Source organism: Pectinophora gossypiella, chromosome 7 (genome assembly GCF_024362695.1).
Source record: "Pectinophora gossypiella chromosome 7, ilPecGoss1.1, whole genome shotgun sequence".
NCBI classification, from domain to species: Eukaryota; Metazoa; Arthropoda; class Insecta; order Lepidoptera; family Gelechiidae; genus Pectinophora; species Pectinophora gossypiella.
The window spans coordinates 14,324,007-14,340,984 of NC_065410.1; the positions used below are offsets into that span (position 1 = coordinate 14,324,007).

At 34.7% G+C, this 16,978-nt stretch overlaps 1 protein-coding gene across 1 annotated transcript; it reads left to right on the forward strand.

Annotated features, from left to right (window-relative positions):
* The first annotated feature begins 1,561 nt into the window (after nt 1-1,561).
* On the forward strand, nt 1,562-11,332 carry LOC126368385 (nose resistant to fluoxetine protein 6-like). The gene is made up of 13 exons (XM_050012344.1): nt 1,562-1,761; nt 2,150-2,462; nt 2,823-2,996; nt 3,753-3,832; nt 4,250-4,443; nt 5,081-5,195; nt 5,549-5,757; nt 6,498-6,691; nt 7,234-7,372; nt 7,804-7,990; nt 8,347-8,489; nt 9,271-9,379; nt 11,228-11,332. Exons 1-13 carry the CDS (start codon nt 1,578-1,580, stop codon nt 11,311-11,313), a joined length of 2,127 nt encoding a protein of 708 aa, XP_049868301.1. The 5' UTR covers nt 1,562-1,577; the 3' UTR covers nt 11,314-11,332.
* The last annotated feature ends 5,646 nt before the right edge of the window (nt 11,333-16,978 follow it).

Sequence of the window (16,978 nt, forward strand, 5' to 3'; positions counted from 1 at the left end):
ATTACTCAAATAACTACCATTGAATATCTAAATTCAAATAAAAAAAAAATATTTATTCGGACAACACGAGATCCATAGGGTTAGTAACAAAAATTTACATGAGTACTAAGTTAGTTTATAAAATAAGGTGGACGATATTCGGATTTAAATCCGCCCGCGATCCCATTCAGGTGGCACATTAAGGGCGAATCGTATTTATCGGCAACCGCATTCAGGATTCTGTTGGAGCTGCCGCCATGCCATGCATGCATATGCCATCGTTTAAGTGATCGAATTTAAAATTGACCATGTATATTTCGAAGCTTTATTCGAAAGAGTGTCAAGTTGAATCAAAACATCGTATGTATTTTTAGAAAACAATAGCACGTGATACAAAGTGAAGTGATTCAAATTAGGAATCTAATCTAATCTCAATCATTTTGTACCTACTCTAACGAACTGTATCGTAGTAACTGTATCGAATCTATAATTGTTAATAATGACTTTTCAAAATATTATTTTACTTATTTTATTCTTCTTGAGATTTGTGACGCAAAAATGTTTTATGAAGCTTTATTATTCAAATTTCGAATTTACCTTTACCAACATGTTCATTTATAATAATAATTTTGTATTTTACGTAATTTTTCAGATTTTTAAGCAAAATATTATTAACTAGTACAAAATATAATTGATTTTCTACACGCTATTGTTTGAATTAATTGCTCCATTTTCCTTTCACTCTGTGATAAATACTGATAAACTGAGATCTCCTGCACCATAATTATAATAGTTATAAGCCTGCGGTCGTGAAGTACCAGTATACGTACTATAAAACGAACTTAATAATTATTATAAAAAATACAATAATGAAAGGTAGTGATTTAAACTTATAATACCTAATACTTATTTGCTTAAGTTAACGATAAATAATAAAATATTATACGATTAAGATAAATAAAAAATATAAAATAAATAATGCAACGTTAAAACACTTCGGATGCATAATTTGTATAAAAAAACTCATTTTTCTCCACAGATCTTTTAAGAAACTTGTGTGGATAGGACTGAAGAAATGACATAGTTTGAGATAGCTCACCCACCATGAATCAGGCTTAAATATATAAGCGACTGTGGAACGGATTGATTTTGATTCATGTTCTTAACCAGGAACTGACAATATACAACGGCACGTTTAAATCTGATACATTGGTAGATTGGATATATCTTTAGAACTTGTCTCATTTTTGACTACAGTTGAGCCGAAACACAGCAAGACGGGCCAGATCAAATGATTTTCTAAACAAGATATCAATCCTAGATTGTATTTAATGTCAATACATAATATCTAACATGCTTAAAATGTAGGTACGTTGAACTTTTAAACCTCAATTTGGATTTCATGCATTATTTTATCTAAATTGAATTTTTTATCAATGAAGTAACTTTATTATAAAAGGATTATAATAATACTACCAGTCGATAATATTAACCTAAATTACAGATTAGATTAATTGATGGTATTACCAATCTTTAAATAAAATTGTTTTATAGTAAACAGCAATTAGACCATTACCTAGAACACTGGACGTTCAATTATGAAGTATACAGTTTTTCTGTGTTGCGTGTTATATTTAAGAGCAGTTCAAGGCCATGTACTTTTGGATTGGGAAAAAAGACATCCTGCGTTTGATCCTAAACTATACGAAGAAGCTTTGGATCCAGAAGAATGTCAAAAGCAACTGGAATTTTTAAGTTCAAATTTTCTCTTAAGGATACAGTGTGAGTAACAATTTATGCTCTTTTTTGTCTTCTTCTTCTTTTTTTGGTAAAGCCTGGCGCCAAGCTTATATATACTTATCTAATTTTTCGGACAATCAGGTGATTTCAACCTGCAATGTCCTGATCAAACCAGGTACAGTCTCATAAAGTGTTTTTTTGTTCGACGTCTCTCCACCGGAAATGAACCCATCTCTCCAGATCGTAAGCGCAACACTCCACTCGCAGATTTTAGGGAAGTAATGAAAAAGCATTTTTTAAGCAGCCCCTGTGAAAAAGGGATAACGTTAGAATGATGAAGCATTATTTGGCTCATAAATATTTCAGTTACTTCACGCATCTTGGACTCTACACTCAGTCTTTAAAAGTTATGGTATTTATTGTTTCACAGTCGTAGAATCTGGATTGCGAATACCAAGAAGCATCTTAATGGGCAATTTAGTCGATATGGGCAACTATTTGCAATGCCTAAGTATCAACGAAAAAGTGGAAGACATGACAATTGAAGGGAAATATTGTTCTGTCTCAGTACCTATTGGCAACACTTATAACGCAGCTTTTGAAGGCTATAACAGTTTTAATCCAAATGATTTGCAAATAGATAACGAAACGAGGACAGCTTTGGTGGAATTGAATGAGATTAAAACTCAACTAGATTTCGTGTCGGGTCAATCAGAGAAAAGACGATCTAAAGTAGCTTTTGAGTAAGTATTATTTGATTGGAATTAAAAATAATGAAATGTTAAATATATTAGATGAAAATAATTATGTTATGGATAGCACATCGTATATCAACATACAAAATCTTCTTTTTGTGTAAATTGAAAGGTCTCAAGAAGATCTACCTCACAAATTATGAATCAGGGTTATTATTAAACCACCAGAAGCTCCTGGTATGACTCATATAACAATGAATTATCTACTTACTTGAGTAAATAAGAGCTATATTGCCTACCTAAATAAAATGATGTATATCAATATTTTACTTGCAAAGGCGCATTTATTCAACGACTAAACGACTAAAGGTTATATACCTTCGTATAATATTTTCATCATTTTTATAGAACAGACATGGATATATCATTTTCTCTGGCAGTTTGCGTACCGAAACCATGCACATCCCGGGAAGGTATAAACGGCCTTCTGTTCAACCTAAGTCAAGTTGATTTTCATTTCGAAGAGAAATTTTGTAGATTTAAAGACGATAAACCTTGGGCTCCCGTTGACTATGTTGCTATGTAAGTATCCAAATAGTGCCAATAAAAAGAAGTAAGTACTAGTAGATATTTAACTTGTTCTTTATGTGGGTTGTGATTTGTAAGATCGACAACCGATTTTACTAACCACGTTGTCAGAGTGAATAATGAGACTCCTAATGTCTTAGATTCGTCGTGTAACGACTAGTAGTATTAATTGTAGTAAGTTATAACCATTATTGATGTGTGTTCCCAACTATTCCCAAGCACCAAATCACAATAATTAACAGAAAATAATTCATAAATGTTATTGTCTTGTGTAGTTTTATCCTTTGTACGCTTACTGTCTTGTGATGTAATGTTATTGTAAAGTAAATGTATCTGTAGTGTCTTAAGACAATAAATGAAGCTTTATTTCTAAATATTCTTACTTTCACACAATCACGTGATATGAGACCACAACGTACTCATCAGGAAATGCACGTCTTGATTTTGAGCCTAAAATTTTAGACCCTTTTACACTATCTGTTTTGTTTTGTCGTGTCTTTATTTAGCCTAAAATTTCTTCGTATGTCATTAATTACTTGGTCGGGGTGTCGCAGTAGTTTATTACATAAAATGAAGTCAAAATAAGGTATCAAGATCACGCCTAGGGATCTAATCCTTATGGCCTTATGGCCACGTTTAAAATTTCATCTAAAAGGCAATATTGCTTTTTGACATTTTGTTTTAATTGGCAGCTTGCTGCTAGCTCAATAGATTAAAGTAGTTCTTTAAATAATTTTGTTTATATTTCAGCGCAATATTTTCTTTCCTTGGACTGTTGACATTGTTAAGTACTTCCTACGATCTATGGCAGACGAAATATTTGGGGAAAGGTATGTTAACCTTATAAAAATAATAATCTGAATCATATCAATTATTATCTATATATTTTTTAACACTGATTGTTTAGTTAAGTAATACTATGATAGCAACTATAATCCACAATCATCATCCATAACTGCTATAGATAAAATTGTATATGTTAAAAAAATCTGTATTGGGTTTTTGAGTTATCTTGAGTTACCTTTTATTTTAAATTGTGTTATAGCATAGCCATGCATAATTACAAAATGAATAGGAAGGTATTTTGTTTATTCTGGGCAAAAAATGATTTTCGATTGAAAATTACGGTTGAAATTACAAAAAAAAAACTTTAATTTCCAAATCTACTGATTACTCGTATACCTTTTTATTTAATTTATTCAAAATATAAAAGTATTCTAAATACAAAAGGATGTCTTTATTTGCAGATCCGACAACAGTGAGTACTGTAGGTCGATGCTTCTCTGTTTATACAAACGGCCGTCGCCTTACAACTTTCGTCTCGACTCCTGATACTTTGGAATGTGTTGACGGGGTCAGAGCTATAGCAATGATATGGGTCGTCATTGGTCATGGATTTATAACATTTCCACCAGTGATCAACGCTTTGGATACCATTGACGTAAGATTTGTCTTTATTTGTATCTCCTGAATTGTTGGCTCTAAAACTGACAACATTATATAGACAAATATACAATATTTGTCTTGTCTACACTAGTCTATTAGTTAAATTATACCTTAGGTTTGTAAGGTATCCTTAATTTTGTAGAGTGAGAATCCTCAGCGATTTCCATTTATTCTATCAAAGAACTGAATGTAATCCGAATAAGTAAAAAGATAACCTCGTGAATACGTTTGACTTACTTAAACACATCCATTTTAGTTTTGTCGCTTTCACAAAATAAGTAATAATGTTTCTTAAATTTAAGAGTCCGAAGTCGAGAGGTAATTATTGCTCGATACGTAGTTACTGTAATAAAATAAAATAGTCTCGAATCAGTAAGAAGAAAGAATTTACATCCTTTCAATAGTTCCCAAAATAAACTTGAACACGCAGTAAACTGACTTCTTTGACTGAAGTCCATGACTATATCCCTATTGGAGTAGGGAAAGTTACTTCCATCGCAAGTGGAACTGAGTGATATGTACTGATGCAAGGTAAACCCACACGTCACCGTGCTTTCTGTCAGACCAACGTGATAGGTGATTTTCTTTTATACCTACAAGTATGTTGATTGTTTGATGTTTATGTATTATAGTTCATCAAATCATACAAGTCTTCCTGGATTACTGCTGCCATCATCACTGTGGATACATTCTTCATGTTGAGTGGAATGCTTGTGGTATATTCTACTGCTGGAAAATTGACTGGTAGTAAGTACAGAGCTCTTGCTTTGAACAATGTACTTGATGGTAAATACAAATTGTCATATAATAAAGAATAATACTACGTTTGTTTTCGTAGTTATATGACCTAACCTGTATTGGGCTAGTTTTACCTTCGCGGGTTAGAAGGTCAGACAGGCAGTCGCTTCTGTAAAAAACCGGACCTGTCAAATCTTCAGGTTAGGTCATCGGACCCTGTGAAAAACGGGACAATGCTAGGGAGATGACGATAGACCATAATATTTTATCAAGTAATCAACCTGACACCATACAGTTCGCCATATATCGACCATAAGACGTCATATATCAAAAGTGTTTTACTACATTTTTTTTAATTCCAGTGAAACTATTAAAGAATCTGCATATGTTCTACTTGCATCGACTCCTGCGTATGTTTCCATTGCTAGCTGCTTTGGTGTTGATACAAGCTTCAATTGCTCATAGGATTTCTGACGGGCCCCTATGGGACAGGATCGCATGGGAGACAGATACTTGCAGAATGTACTGGTGGAATGTGCTTTTATATATTCAAAACTATGTAGGTCCTATGGTGAGTTTAAACTCTCTTATGGGATTATAACGCCATAGTTACTTTTAAAGACTAACCAACCAACCAAAAATTGACCAAATTGAGACCTGTAATGGGTTGGTTTTCCCTTCGCGATTTAGGTCAGACAGTATGTAAAAAACTGGATCCAAGTAAGTGGACCCTGCAAAAAACGGGATAACGCTAGGACTGATGATGATAGCTAGTATAGCCAGGAATAAGAAGCTGCAAGAAAAACCTCGGCACAGCTCTGTTCTGAATAAAAACAAAATATTGTCATACAATTTAGTGATTTGGTTAAACCCAAACCAAATATCAGTTCCCAGACAGTTAATCCCATGCATTCGTGTCTCCTAAAAATAATCACTAACTTTACAATAACCTTCTTTTATTTGTGTTATTTTATTTATTTTGTCTTCCTGGCAAAAAACCACAATATTGGTTGCGTAATCAACAAAACATCAAGAGTCAACTGAATACATTTTGTCGGTGCCGGCACCATGGTGTGTTAGTGATAGATAGATAGATCGTTTATTTGCATGAACACAGTACAATGGTCTTAATAAGTAATATGTGTGTCCTTAGTGTATTCAGCCTGCTTGCAGGCGTGCAAATATTAATTTACAATAAAAAGTATAATACAAATTTAGCTTGAAACAATTGGCATGCACTCAAAACATAAAACTATAGTGGTCTATTTTCAACTGAATATCTACTAATAATTATCTTTCTTCAATCCACAGTGCCAAGGCCACACCTGGTACCTAGCTATTGACATGCATCTGCACATAATCTCACCGATCGTCCTGTTTTGGGTACTGAGCAAAAATAAAAATGCTGCATGGATGTCACTTGTACTTGGGCTACTCGCATCTCTTGTAGCATCTACTATATTTAACTTCATCAACGACTTCCCTGTACTCTCTGGTGCTGCTGGGTAAGTTATGAACATTCTTATTGCTATAACATACAATTCTAATTTCTTTTGTTTTAATTTTTACTCAGTTTCCTCACCTTACGGTTCCTGGCTCAAATCGATTTATCAGTTGCCATGTTGATACCTATAGATATATTTTATTGTAACTGTCTCCATGTTTTTTTTTGTATTTCATTAGAGTATTTATGAATAAAATCACGACTACATTCATTGTGGTCATAGGTATACACTTCACCGAACTTTCCTAATGCATGACCAATGAATGAAAAAAATACTCTTCAAATTATTTTATCATCACTAATTTAAGAGCCACGCTCTTGTCTATGTAGCATTCTCCATTATTATCTATCCAAGACCAATTCCTTCACTTCCCAATAAGACACGACGTTCGCCTTCTCTTTAATCTGTTCCATCTAAGCTTTTCTTGGTCTTTCCCTTCCTCTCTTTCCTTGTAGCTTCCATTCTATGATGTTTTTAATGAATTCGTCGTGTCTTATTAAGTGTCTGTGTATTTGTCACCAATAACATTGATTCTATTTCAGACGAACTCAAGAAGAGAGTCAAAACTACCAGAGACGCTACTATATTAATACATTAACAAGAGCCTCACCATTTTTTGTGGGGATGATCTTTGGGTACTTACTGCATATTTGGCGCGGACAAAAATTACGAATATCAAAGGTATAATGCAAATGAAATCAATTCATTTATGTAAACTTCCTTAATCCAGTAATTGAGCGTTGGGCTTACGATCCGAAGGTCCCGGGTTCAAATCCTGGTCGGAAATAACCACAAAAATACACTTTGTGAACCCAGGTTTGATTAGGGCATTACAAGCTGATCACCCGATTGTCCGAAAGTAAAATGATCCGTGCTTTGGAAGGCACGTTGAACCCTTGGTCTCGGTTTAGTAACCGAATCATGAATCATCATGAACCATGTAATGACTACAAACTTACATAAGTAAGACTACTTACTAAGGTAAGTTTGTAGTAATTACATGATTGATGTCAGGGGTTTATGGCGGCTCAGTAATAACCCTGACACCAAGGTTGATGAGGTTGGTCATCATCCTCATAATCGATTAGTTATATCAACTTCCTTCCCCATAGATATTCGCTGTAAGCATGTGGACTCTCGCTTTGACACTCACAACATGCGCTATGATGGCCCAGGAGCCGGCTAGAAGAGATGGCTTCAGCAATCAGACTTATGAGAATTTCACCAACTCCTTCATGAGACCAGCCTGGGCTCTGGGATTGGGATGGATAATCTTCGCCTGTGTTAAAGGATATGGTGGTATGTATATTCATCACCTTCTGTATATGAAGGCATCCATACCGCGATCAACTGTAAAGTGAAATCCTTTATTTACCAAATAGAAGTAAAATTCAAACAGATTAATGGCGGGCCCTGCCACTAGGGTGTTCAACGGATCTTCTTACTTTTGGACAATGCTCAACCACTGGATCACGGAGGCGGCGGATAAATAAATAAGATAAATAGTAAAAACCAACAGACGGGTCGCCCGTTATCACCTGTCAATAAATTACATCGGCAAATTGTCTTTTGATTGTTTATAGCTTTGTACAGTCCATTAGGGACTGCGAAAGTGGGGTTATGTATGTGTGTTTGTTTATCTGTTTTTGTTCCAGGTCCAGTCAACTGGTTCCTCTCACTGCAAATGTGGAAATTGCTATCACGGTTGTCCTACTCTATATATTTGTTCCACTACTCTATATTGTTCATCATTCGAGGGTCTGCGTTAACGCCAATTTTCTTCTCTGAAGCATATGGGGTAAGAACACATTAAACTACAACCTTACAACGGAAAATTCCAGTTAATCATAACTCAGAATCATGGTCTAAATCATCCCTTTCAGTATTCGTTACGATGTGACTAACAGCCTGTATATCCACTTCGTATTTGGCTGGCAAATTCTGAATTCTACAACCAGAAACTGGGCTCTTCAACAGCTTTAAAAAATGCTGTATGAGAATGACACGTTACTTTTTGGAAACGATAAGAAGACAAATCTATCGAATTTTTGCCCTGCAGGTTATAAGGACGTAATATACAATCGCCACGACCCGATTACTCTAGCCATAAAAGCGGCCAATCAGCTCGCGACACCAAACACTTCAAAACCCCGTTACCGACCCCACCGTTGTGGTCGACGATTTCCCTCATTCAGCGCTTATCGCTATCGACCCACTATAGTCCATTAATTCTTATAAATATTTTTTCTCCGCCCAACTGGGCACCTTTAAGCCTGTTGTCTTAAATTTTGTACCGGGTGAGAGCCCTCAGCGCTCCCCATTTGTCCGGCCATTTGCGACAAATCTACAATAAGTCACGTCAAAAAAATACTGTTTCTTCTATTCCGTGTACACAATAGTGTTTTTATTGAATTAGTCCAAGGGTAGGCACGTAATTGTTAATTGACTTTCTTTGATGGTCTCTGTGTATAGTCGTTTTCTGTGGATTTTGATAACTCACTAACGATCTATATTCATCTATATTGTTTTTGAGGAATTTAGCCTGAAAAGACCCTCATTATGTTTTGTTTTTGTTTCAGATCTACATATTCTTTAGCCAATTTGTACTATCATTTGTTGTCGGTTTCGCTTTGACTCTCATCATAGACTCACCGTTTTCGACGATATTCAAATTACTATTAAGCGGAGGTTTGTATCGTATTTTTTTTATATTGATCATCGTACTATTAGTAATAGTACTTCAAAAATATTATTTACAAGAAAGTTGAATGAAAACATGTATGTGTGATAAGGGAGAGATGTGGTATATAAGACGATATAGTAACTAACATTGAGAAGGGAATGTTAAGTTGGTTTGGACACATAAAGCGGATGAAGGGTCTCTTTCCTTTTCGACGGATAAGAAAATGACAGGCATAACTTTAAATAAACTTAAATGGTGTGTACTGGAATCAGCACCATTATTAGGATATTGACCCCGATTCCTGCAGACACCTAATTTTATTTTAAGTTATACCTGTCATTTTCTTATTCACCAAAAAGGAAAGGGACGGATGATTGACAGTTCCTAATTTTAGGTAGAATGAGTAAATTAATGAATAACCCGGGCGAACCAAAAAGGTATCTCGTTGGTATGCAAACCGTTTGACGTGAGCTGTCAACTTAATTCTGTCGGGTTATTAGCCAATGTAAATTTTTTATACGGTCGTTTTAGATTTGTGCTTAAAATTCACGTGTGTTCCATAAATTTTATGCTTGTCGATTAGCCGTCCCTTTGCTTTTCGGCGAATAATAAAATGATAGATATAAATTAAAATAAAATTAGATGAGGTCTACAGGAATTAGCACCAATATATAACTAAAGATTACCTAAGGCTATGTTGCAGATGATGACTTCTGGCTCTGCCATTTCTTGTTGTTATCATCTAAATATATAAAAGGAGAAATTGACTGACTGACATATCAACGCACAGCCTAAACGGCTAAACGTAGGCACTTGAAATTTGGAAGGGACTTAGCTTAGGTACACTAAGAAAGGAATTCCCGGAATTCCCATAGGAACGGGAATTAGCAGGAAAATCCTTTTGTATGAAAAATCTAAACCGCTTAAGTTAGACGCTTGAAATTTGGCTTGCAGGTACCATAGTAGACTTAAAGCTTAGTTGCAACAGGATATTGCAAAATTCCCACGGGAACGGAAGTAGCCGAGAAAAAACATTTGTATGAAAAAATCTAAACTGCATAAGTTAGATGCTTGAAATTTGACATGCACTCCTCCACACACAAAGATCTCTCTTTTATAACACGCCACGCGGACGAAGTCGCGGGCAAAAGCTAGTATAATTATGTATATTATGTGTAATCTATTTATTTCCTGGACATTCTATCATAAATCATTTATAAACACTGCTTATCTTGTACTATGAAGTAATCCAATTCCTTTTGATTTATAATATGTTAAAACGAATGATTGACTCATACATTTTATCAACAATGTTTCCGCGTACATGCTGATATTTCATGATTATTTAAATTAAAGGTACTTATTAATGTTTGTAAGCTTTTTAATAAATAAAGAAATGTATATCGAAAAGGAAAAAAACCGCATACAAAACCATTTAGTAGGTTAAGCCATGTTTTGTTTTTTAAGCTATGTTTAAAATGGATACTTAAATTAAAATTTGATAAGTATTTAAGTGTTTGAATTTGACAGGTCCGGCTTTATACAAAAGCGACTGCCTGTCTGACCTTTCAGCCTGAATGGAAAACCAGCCCAATACAGGTTAGGCCGCATACTTCCGAAAAGCGTATCGAGTATGTGGGTTTCCTCACGATGTTTTCCTTCACGGCTGAACACGTGATAATAATTTATGATTTAAACATGAATTCGAAAATCATTGGTTTAGGCCTGTGCTGGGATTCCAACCTGCGACCTTAAAGTGAGAGTCATGCATTCTTGCAACTGGGCTACCACGGTTTAGGTACGTACCATATTACTTATATGATTTTCTTATAATATATTTGTTAATTTTTCAGGCCCAAAAACATCACACGCGCCCGCGCCGAGGGAGCCCGTTCAAAGACTTGGAGATAAGCATGACAATAATACTTTTAAAAATTAAAGACACATGTGTACTAGCCAAAAATAATTAAAAGAAATATCAAAAACTGTATGATCAATTTTTTTTTCGATATTTTCTTGAATCACTTAGAAGCGTACTCCTTACAACCACCAAACTCTAACTAACATAACGTATCTGCATTTTTTGCTAAAATAATTTGTGTCTTATTGACAATAGCAAAAGGTGCAAATCAGATTCGCCAAAAATTCAGCTACGATATTAATACATAATATAACACATTTTTAGAGGTTATGTCTTTGTATTGTTTTAAATAGTTGGATGTGTAAATAAAGTGTAATTAAAAAAAAATATCCAAAATTTATTGTTCTATTTTTAAATGAAGTTAAAGAAGTTACAAAAGAGAGCCGCTTTGTTTTTTTTTACATGACTTATTGTAGATTTGCCGCAGATGGCATTAACTACTTGGCCGGTATAAGAGAGCCGATCACAAGAGATATTAAGCGGTTATCACACGACCAGTGATATGCCAAATGTTCCCACTTTGGGAACGTTCACGGCAAAAAAGGCGCCAAACTTATATAAAAAGAGCTTTATTACCTAACCTTTAGGCAAATAAGATTACAAGAAAGAAAAAATTCAAATAGAAAATATAGAAAGAAACATTTATTACTCCCGGACACCACAGACACAGACCGACAGGTAAATTACATTCAACACATCACAGAAACCACACGGAAATCAATGCATAAAAAAGAACACCAAGATAAAAAATAATTACAAAAAAAGAAAAACAAACCAAAATTAACCAAAATTAATAAAGCAGCCAGCGTCTTTAATATTAAAGACTTTTTACAACGGGAACATTCCCGCTTTGGATTCCCGGGAACGACACATCACTGCTCACGATGCGGACATGAACGCGGTTGGTGGTACCTAAAACGTCAATACTATCGACCGGTAGTATTGACTTGTATGTAAACCGTCAATTCACACACAGTCTTGTAATAATCGCCTTATATGTCGCAGTTTTTTTTTTGTTTTTTAATGTAATTAATGTATTGTTAATATGGTAAGTACATTTATATTTCTTACAATTTTAACCCGCCAAACTGTTACGTTTGATGGCGAAATGAGCTTATCTAATAAACATATTTCTACTCACCTAAATAAATAATAATATAGAAAAACTATAAAAATCAAGGTAAGTAACTTACAATATATAAGGTCCAAGAAACCCATCGCTCAGCTTAGATGCCATTCTACGTAGTTCGAACATAACCCAACAAGAACGTTAGTACTAAATTCGAGAAGTTCTCCGCTAAGCAGTGTCTCATCATGAAAGCAGTGATACTCATCATGAAATCTGCAAAGCCCCTAGTCTCATAAAAATAGATTTATTCTTCGTTCATCCTGAAATTTTGTCCAACATTCCAAAACATTCTTAGTTTGTCCCATCACTATTGAAGTTGTGCTTCGTCCCAAATTACGAGTACTTTTGAGTTACAATCAACGAAATAAATTAAAAAATATTGAACCTTATATTATTTCTTACCTTTTTTGAGACAGATTTTGAAGTCGATTTAATTGTTTTAATTACTTAGTTATAAGCAAATATTAGGCTTTGCCATATAAAAATAGTATGGGCCGGAGAGAGAATATAAAATAGAACGAAGCAGGAGTAAAAATATGATTAAAATTTTATTTTGGCACGACCTGGGACATTTTAATGTGGGAGGAAACTCAGTGGGACAAACAAAGGAGGAGTAACATAGGAGGAAAATGCATTTAAAAGCGAAGAGCAAAATAACATTTAATACAGTGACGATAAAGTTAAAAAAATAACACTAAAATATATTTTCAGTATTAAAATCAGATTTAAGAATACCACGAGGCATATTAATGAGATAATCGAGGGCTTGGGCAACCACTTACATCAATGCAAATGAATTAACGAAGTCATAGAAGACATAAACGTAGAAGAAAAATATTGCCTACTAAGTGTACCAGTCAACCAACAACTAGAGTTACTAACGCTTCCAGAATTTCCTGGTCTTCGCGAATGGTTACCAGAGATCCTAAATATAAGAGACTGGAAAAATTATGACCCGAGAAGACTAAAAGTTGCTAGAGACCTCGCTGGAAATATAAGAGATTATCATAGCTTTGAAAATGCTGGTCAGACTTTAATAGGAGCTGGTGGCACAACCAAAAGGTAATTACTATTTATTTCGCAAAACACTTATTTTTACTAAGTAAAATCCATTTACTATTTTACTAGGCTCAAAATCCAACGCTCAAAAGGATGTTATGTAAATATTTATAACTATTTCATCAGGTCTGTTGAGGGTACACCATTGGAGAAGGCACAGTTCAAATTAGCAGTATGTGTATCAAAAAAGCCTATACCGTAGAAGAAGGACTTAACGGTCTTCCCGTCAACACCTCTGCAATTAGCTTTACTAACAAAGAGGACAAATGCCGAGTAATAAATGACAAGCTACCGGCGCCTGCCGACAATGTCGCTGTGTAAGTAGTCGGTGAAGTATATTTTATGACCACAGCCTTTTTAATATAAATACGTACTTATATCGAAATATAAACCAAAGCAACAATATCAGACAATCTATTAAGTATGTTCTTTTAGTTATTGAGCAATTTGCTTCATTATTAACCACATTCTTTAAACGACTTCTTTTCTGTCACATTTATAAACTTCAATAGCCGTAAAATTGCCTGCTGAAAAAGTAAAAGCAAATATTGATCAACTGCAAGTCATAAACGAATCATAATAATTTATAAATGGATTATTTAGTCTAGACGAATGTAATAAATCTCTAATCAATATACTTAGACTTTCCCACAATCCGATTAAATTATCCGGCGTGAAAAATGAAATCTGTTTAGCTATTTCTTTTTTTTTTTGTTTCAGGGTGATATTCACGATTTATTACCCTTCTGAGTACCAGCTATGATTTGTTTTGTACCTTCAAACTAAAGTCAAGTAATACTTTTTAATAGGTATTTTATGTTATAAGTTGTTCCTGAACGAAATTGACACCATACTGCGAGCGGCGTTTTACTCTATGGTCACACTTTTGACAATTTTGACATCTGGAAGACGCACACGCCGCATTTTTTATTACTGTATATAAACAAATAATTATCGTAAATACAATTCAAAACAAGAAAATACATTAAGAAATAATAGGTGACAACAAAAACAAGAATATAAGAAGAAACGTAAGTAATTAACATTGAAATTTTAGTTAATAAAAATAGTATTTTTGAATGCCTGTAATGTATGTTTAAAATTGGAGATAAGAAAACAGAAATCAACGATTATAATAATGTATAATAATATATCTACTCGTAGATAGATAAAGATGGCGATAATTGATTACATGCTCCAGTAGTTGATAAAAGTTGTTGATTGATGAAGCGTTTCATCATCGCGACATAGTGTTATTGTATGGTAGATCAATTCAAACAACAAGTTTTTATTCAATGCTAGAATAAATCAATTCTAACTTGTTGACATTTATTAATTAGGAATGATAACTGATATCATTTTTTCTCAGTTAAGTCCTATGATTGTTGGAAACAATTCGACATTGGTAACGTACACTATTTTTATTGGTAACCCTTATTTATTCGGACAACCAGTTTTTGTAAGGTTTGCGCAGGTTGAAATCACCTGCATAATCCTTACAAAATAAAGTACAGTCTCACCTACTGTCCCCTTTGGAAATCGAACCCGGACCTCCAGATCGTCAGCCTGACGCTCTAATCACTAGACCTCAGGAGCTGTTTACAAAATGTATCATATTATTTCATGTGATTTTACAGAGTCCGAAAGCAGATGGCATTTATTTTACTTAGTCAGTATTGTGCCGCCAAAAAGACCTCTAGAATACCAAAATTATTCTTTACTTGGAAGATTCTATCCTATTAAACGTTTTAATATCTAGCGGCAAAGTGACAGCTTAGAATTATTTAGTCCTTGTTGCCTTTGATAGCTTTGGCATAGAAAAAACCGTATAATATAACATAACATAACAATAATGTCCTATCCCGCACCTTTGTAAGTTGTTTATGCACATACCCCAATATTTTCGCCCATTTTTACCAATATATGAAAACGAGCAAAGTTGTGATTTTTTTATGATTGACATTTTATGATAAGGAAGGAAGGGTGATTCTGTAGCCACCTTTTATAAAGTTACAAAAACCTTTCTCAAAAACGGCTAGGATATAATACAACACAATGTAGTTCTACAATAATATACGTACATTAGCGTCAACATGGCGGGACCTTCGCATCGTCCTTCATTATGCGCACTGCTAGGGAGTGGAAATGCCCGGGTGCTTTCAAGGCCAGAGTGAACAGGCACCTTCTGGGCGAGCTCACTCCATCTTAGGCCTCGTCAATGCCTTCGGGCAAATCTGGGGCCAAGAGCAAACCCATCAAAGGAAAAAAGACCAATTGCAATTTTGACGCTAATAATATTACGACCTTTCTACCAGCACTTTCTGTGTAGTTTGACGGACGATGTCGAACATTCAGTCTTATATACGATTCAAGTTTCAAAATTGGTAAAGCCATATAACTGCCGAACATAAATCCTTTCGCATCTACTTGTATTTTCAACATTTTCATTTGTTTTCAGACCCAAAAAACATGAATACGGTGTATCGTTAATTTTCTCTCTAAACTTACTAGCGTCGCGTCACGGCAAGAAATTATATATGTTTCATATAAAACTACTCAATTTTTCAAAATAATCACAACTCTATCGCAATTATTAACAAAGAAGGCTGAAAACTTCAGAAGGTCCAAATTCTTCTGATGACGTCATCAGATTTGTTCCTACTAGGGTTGATTCATTCTTTCAAATATTGTGTATATGTGTGACGGGCACCCTCAGGCTTGTTGTCATAAATTTTGTGCCGAGAGCCCTCAGCGCTCCTCATTTGTCCGGCCAAGTAGATAATGCCGTGCGGAAAATCTACAATAAGTCACAACATAAAAAATAATAATAATTATTATTTTTATAAATACCTTCACAATCTAACATTGAGGATTAATTAGATCAATTTCTATACGTATAGTCATTGCCTATGATCAAAGTAGACGGAATTCATTTAATCTGCGTAAAATTTGTTTTTGTTAAATCTAATTACCTTATCGTTACCAATTTTAATCTGTGATTTTTTCAAATATCGATTAGCTACTTATCTTCGTATTGTTTTTATGGGTCATGATTATTATTATGCTATGAGCGATGGGCTTATCACCTGTCAACATATGGTTCACAAAAATTGGCAGTTTATGCTCTAATACCGGCTTCTGGCCTACATGATCTGGTGGCTGAGCGTTGGGCTTATAATCCGTAGGTCCCAGGGTTGGATCCTGGTCTACTTCTTCTATCGTGTGGGTTGTGAGGTGGAATACCAGCCTTATCAACCCTGGTGTCATGGTTATTATTGAGCCACCTAAGCCCCTGACATGACTCATGTAACGACGACGTACTTACATCAGTAAGTAATAACCGAGACCAACGGCTTAAAGTGCCTTCCGAAGTACGGATCGTCTTACTTTCGAACAATCAGGTGATCAGCCTGTAATGTCTTACCCAAACTAGGGATCACAAAGTGATTTTTGTGATATGTATACCGGGATTCGAACCCGGGGCCTCCGGATCGT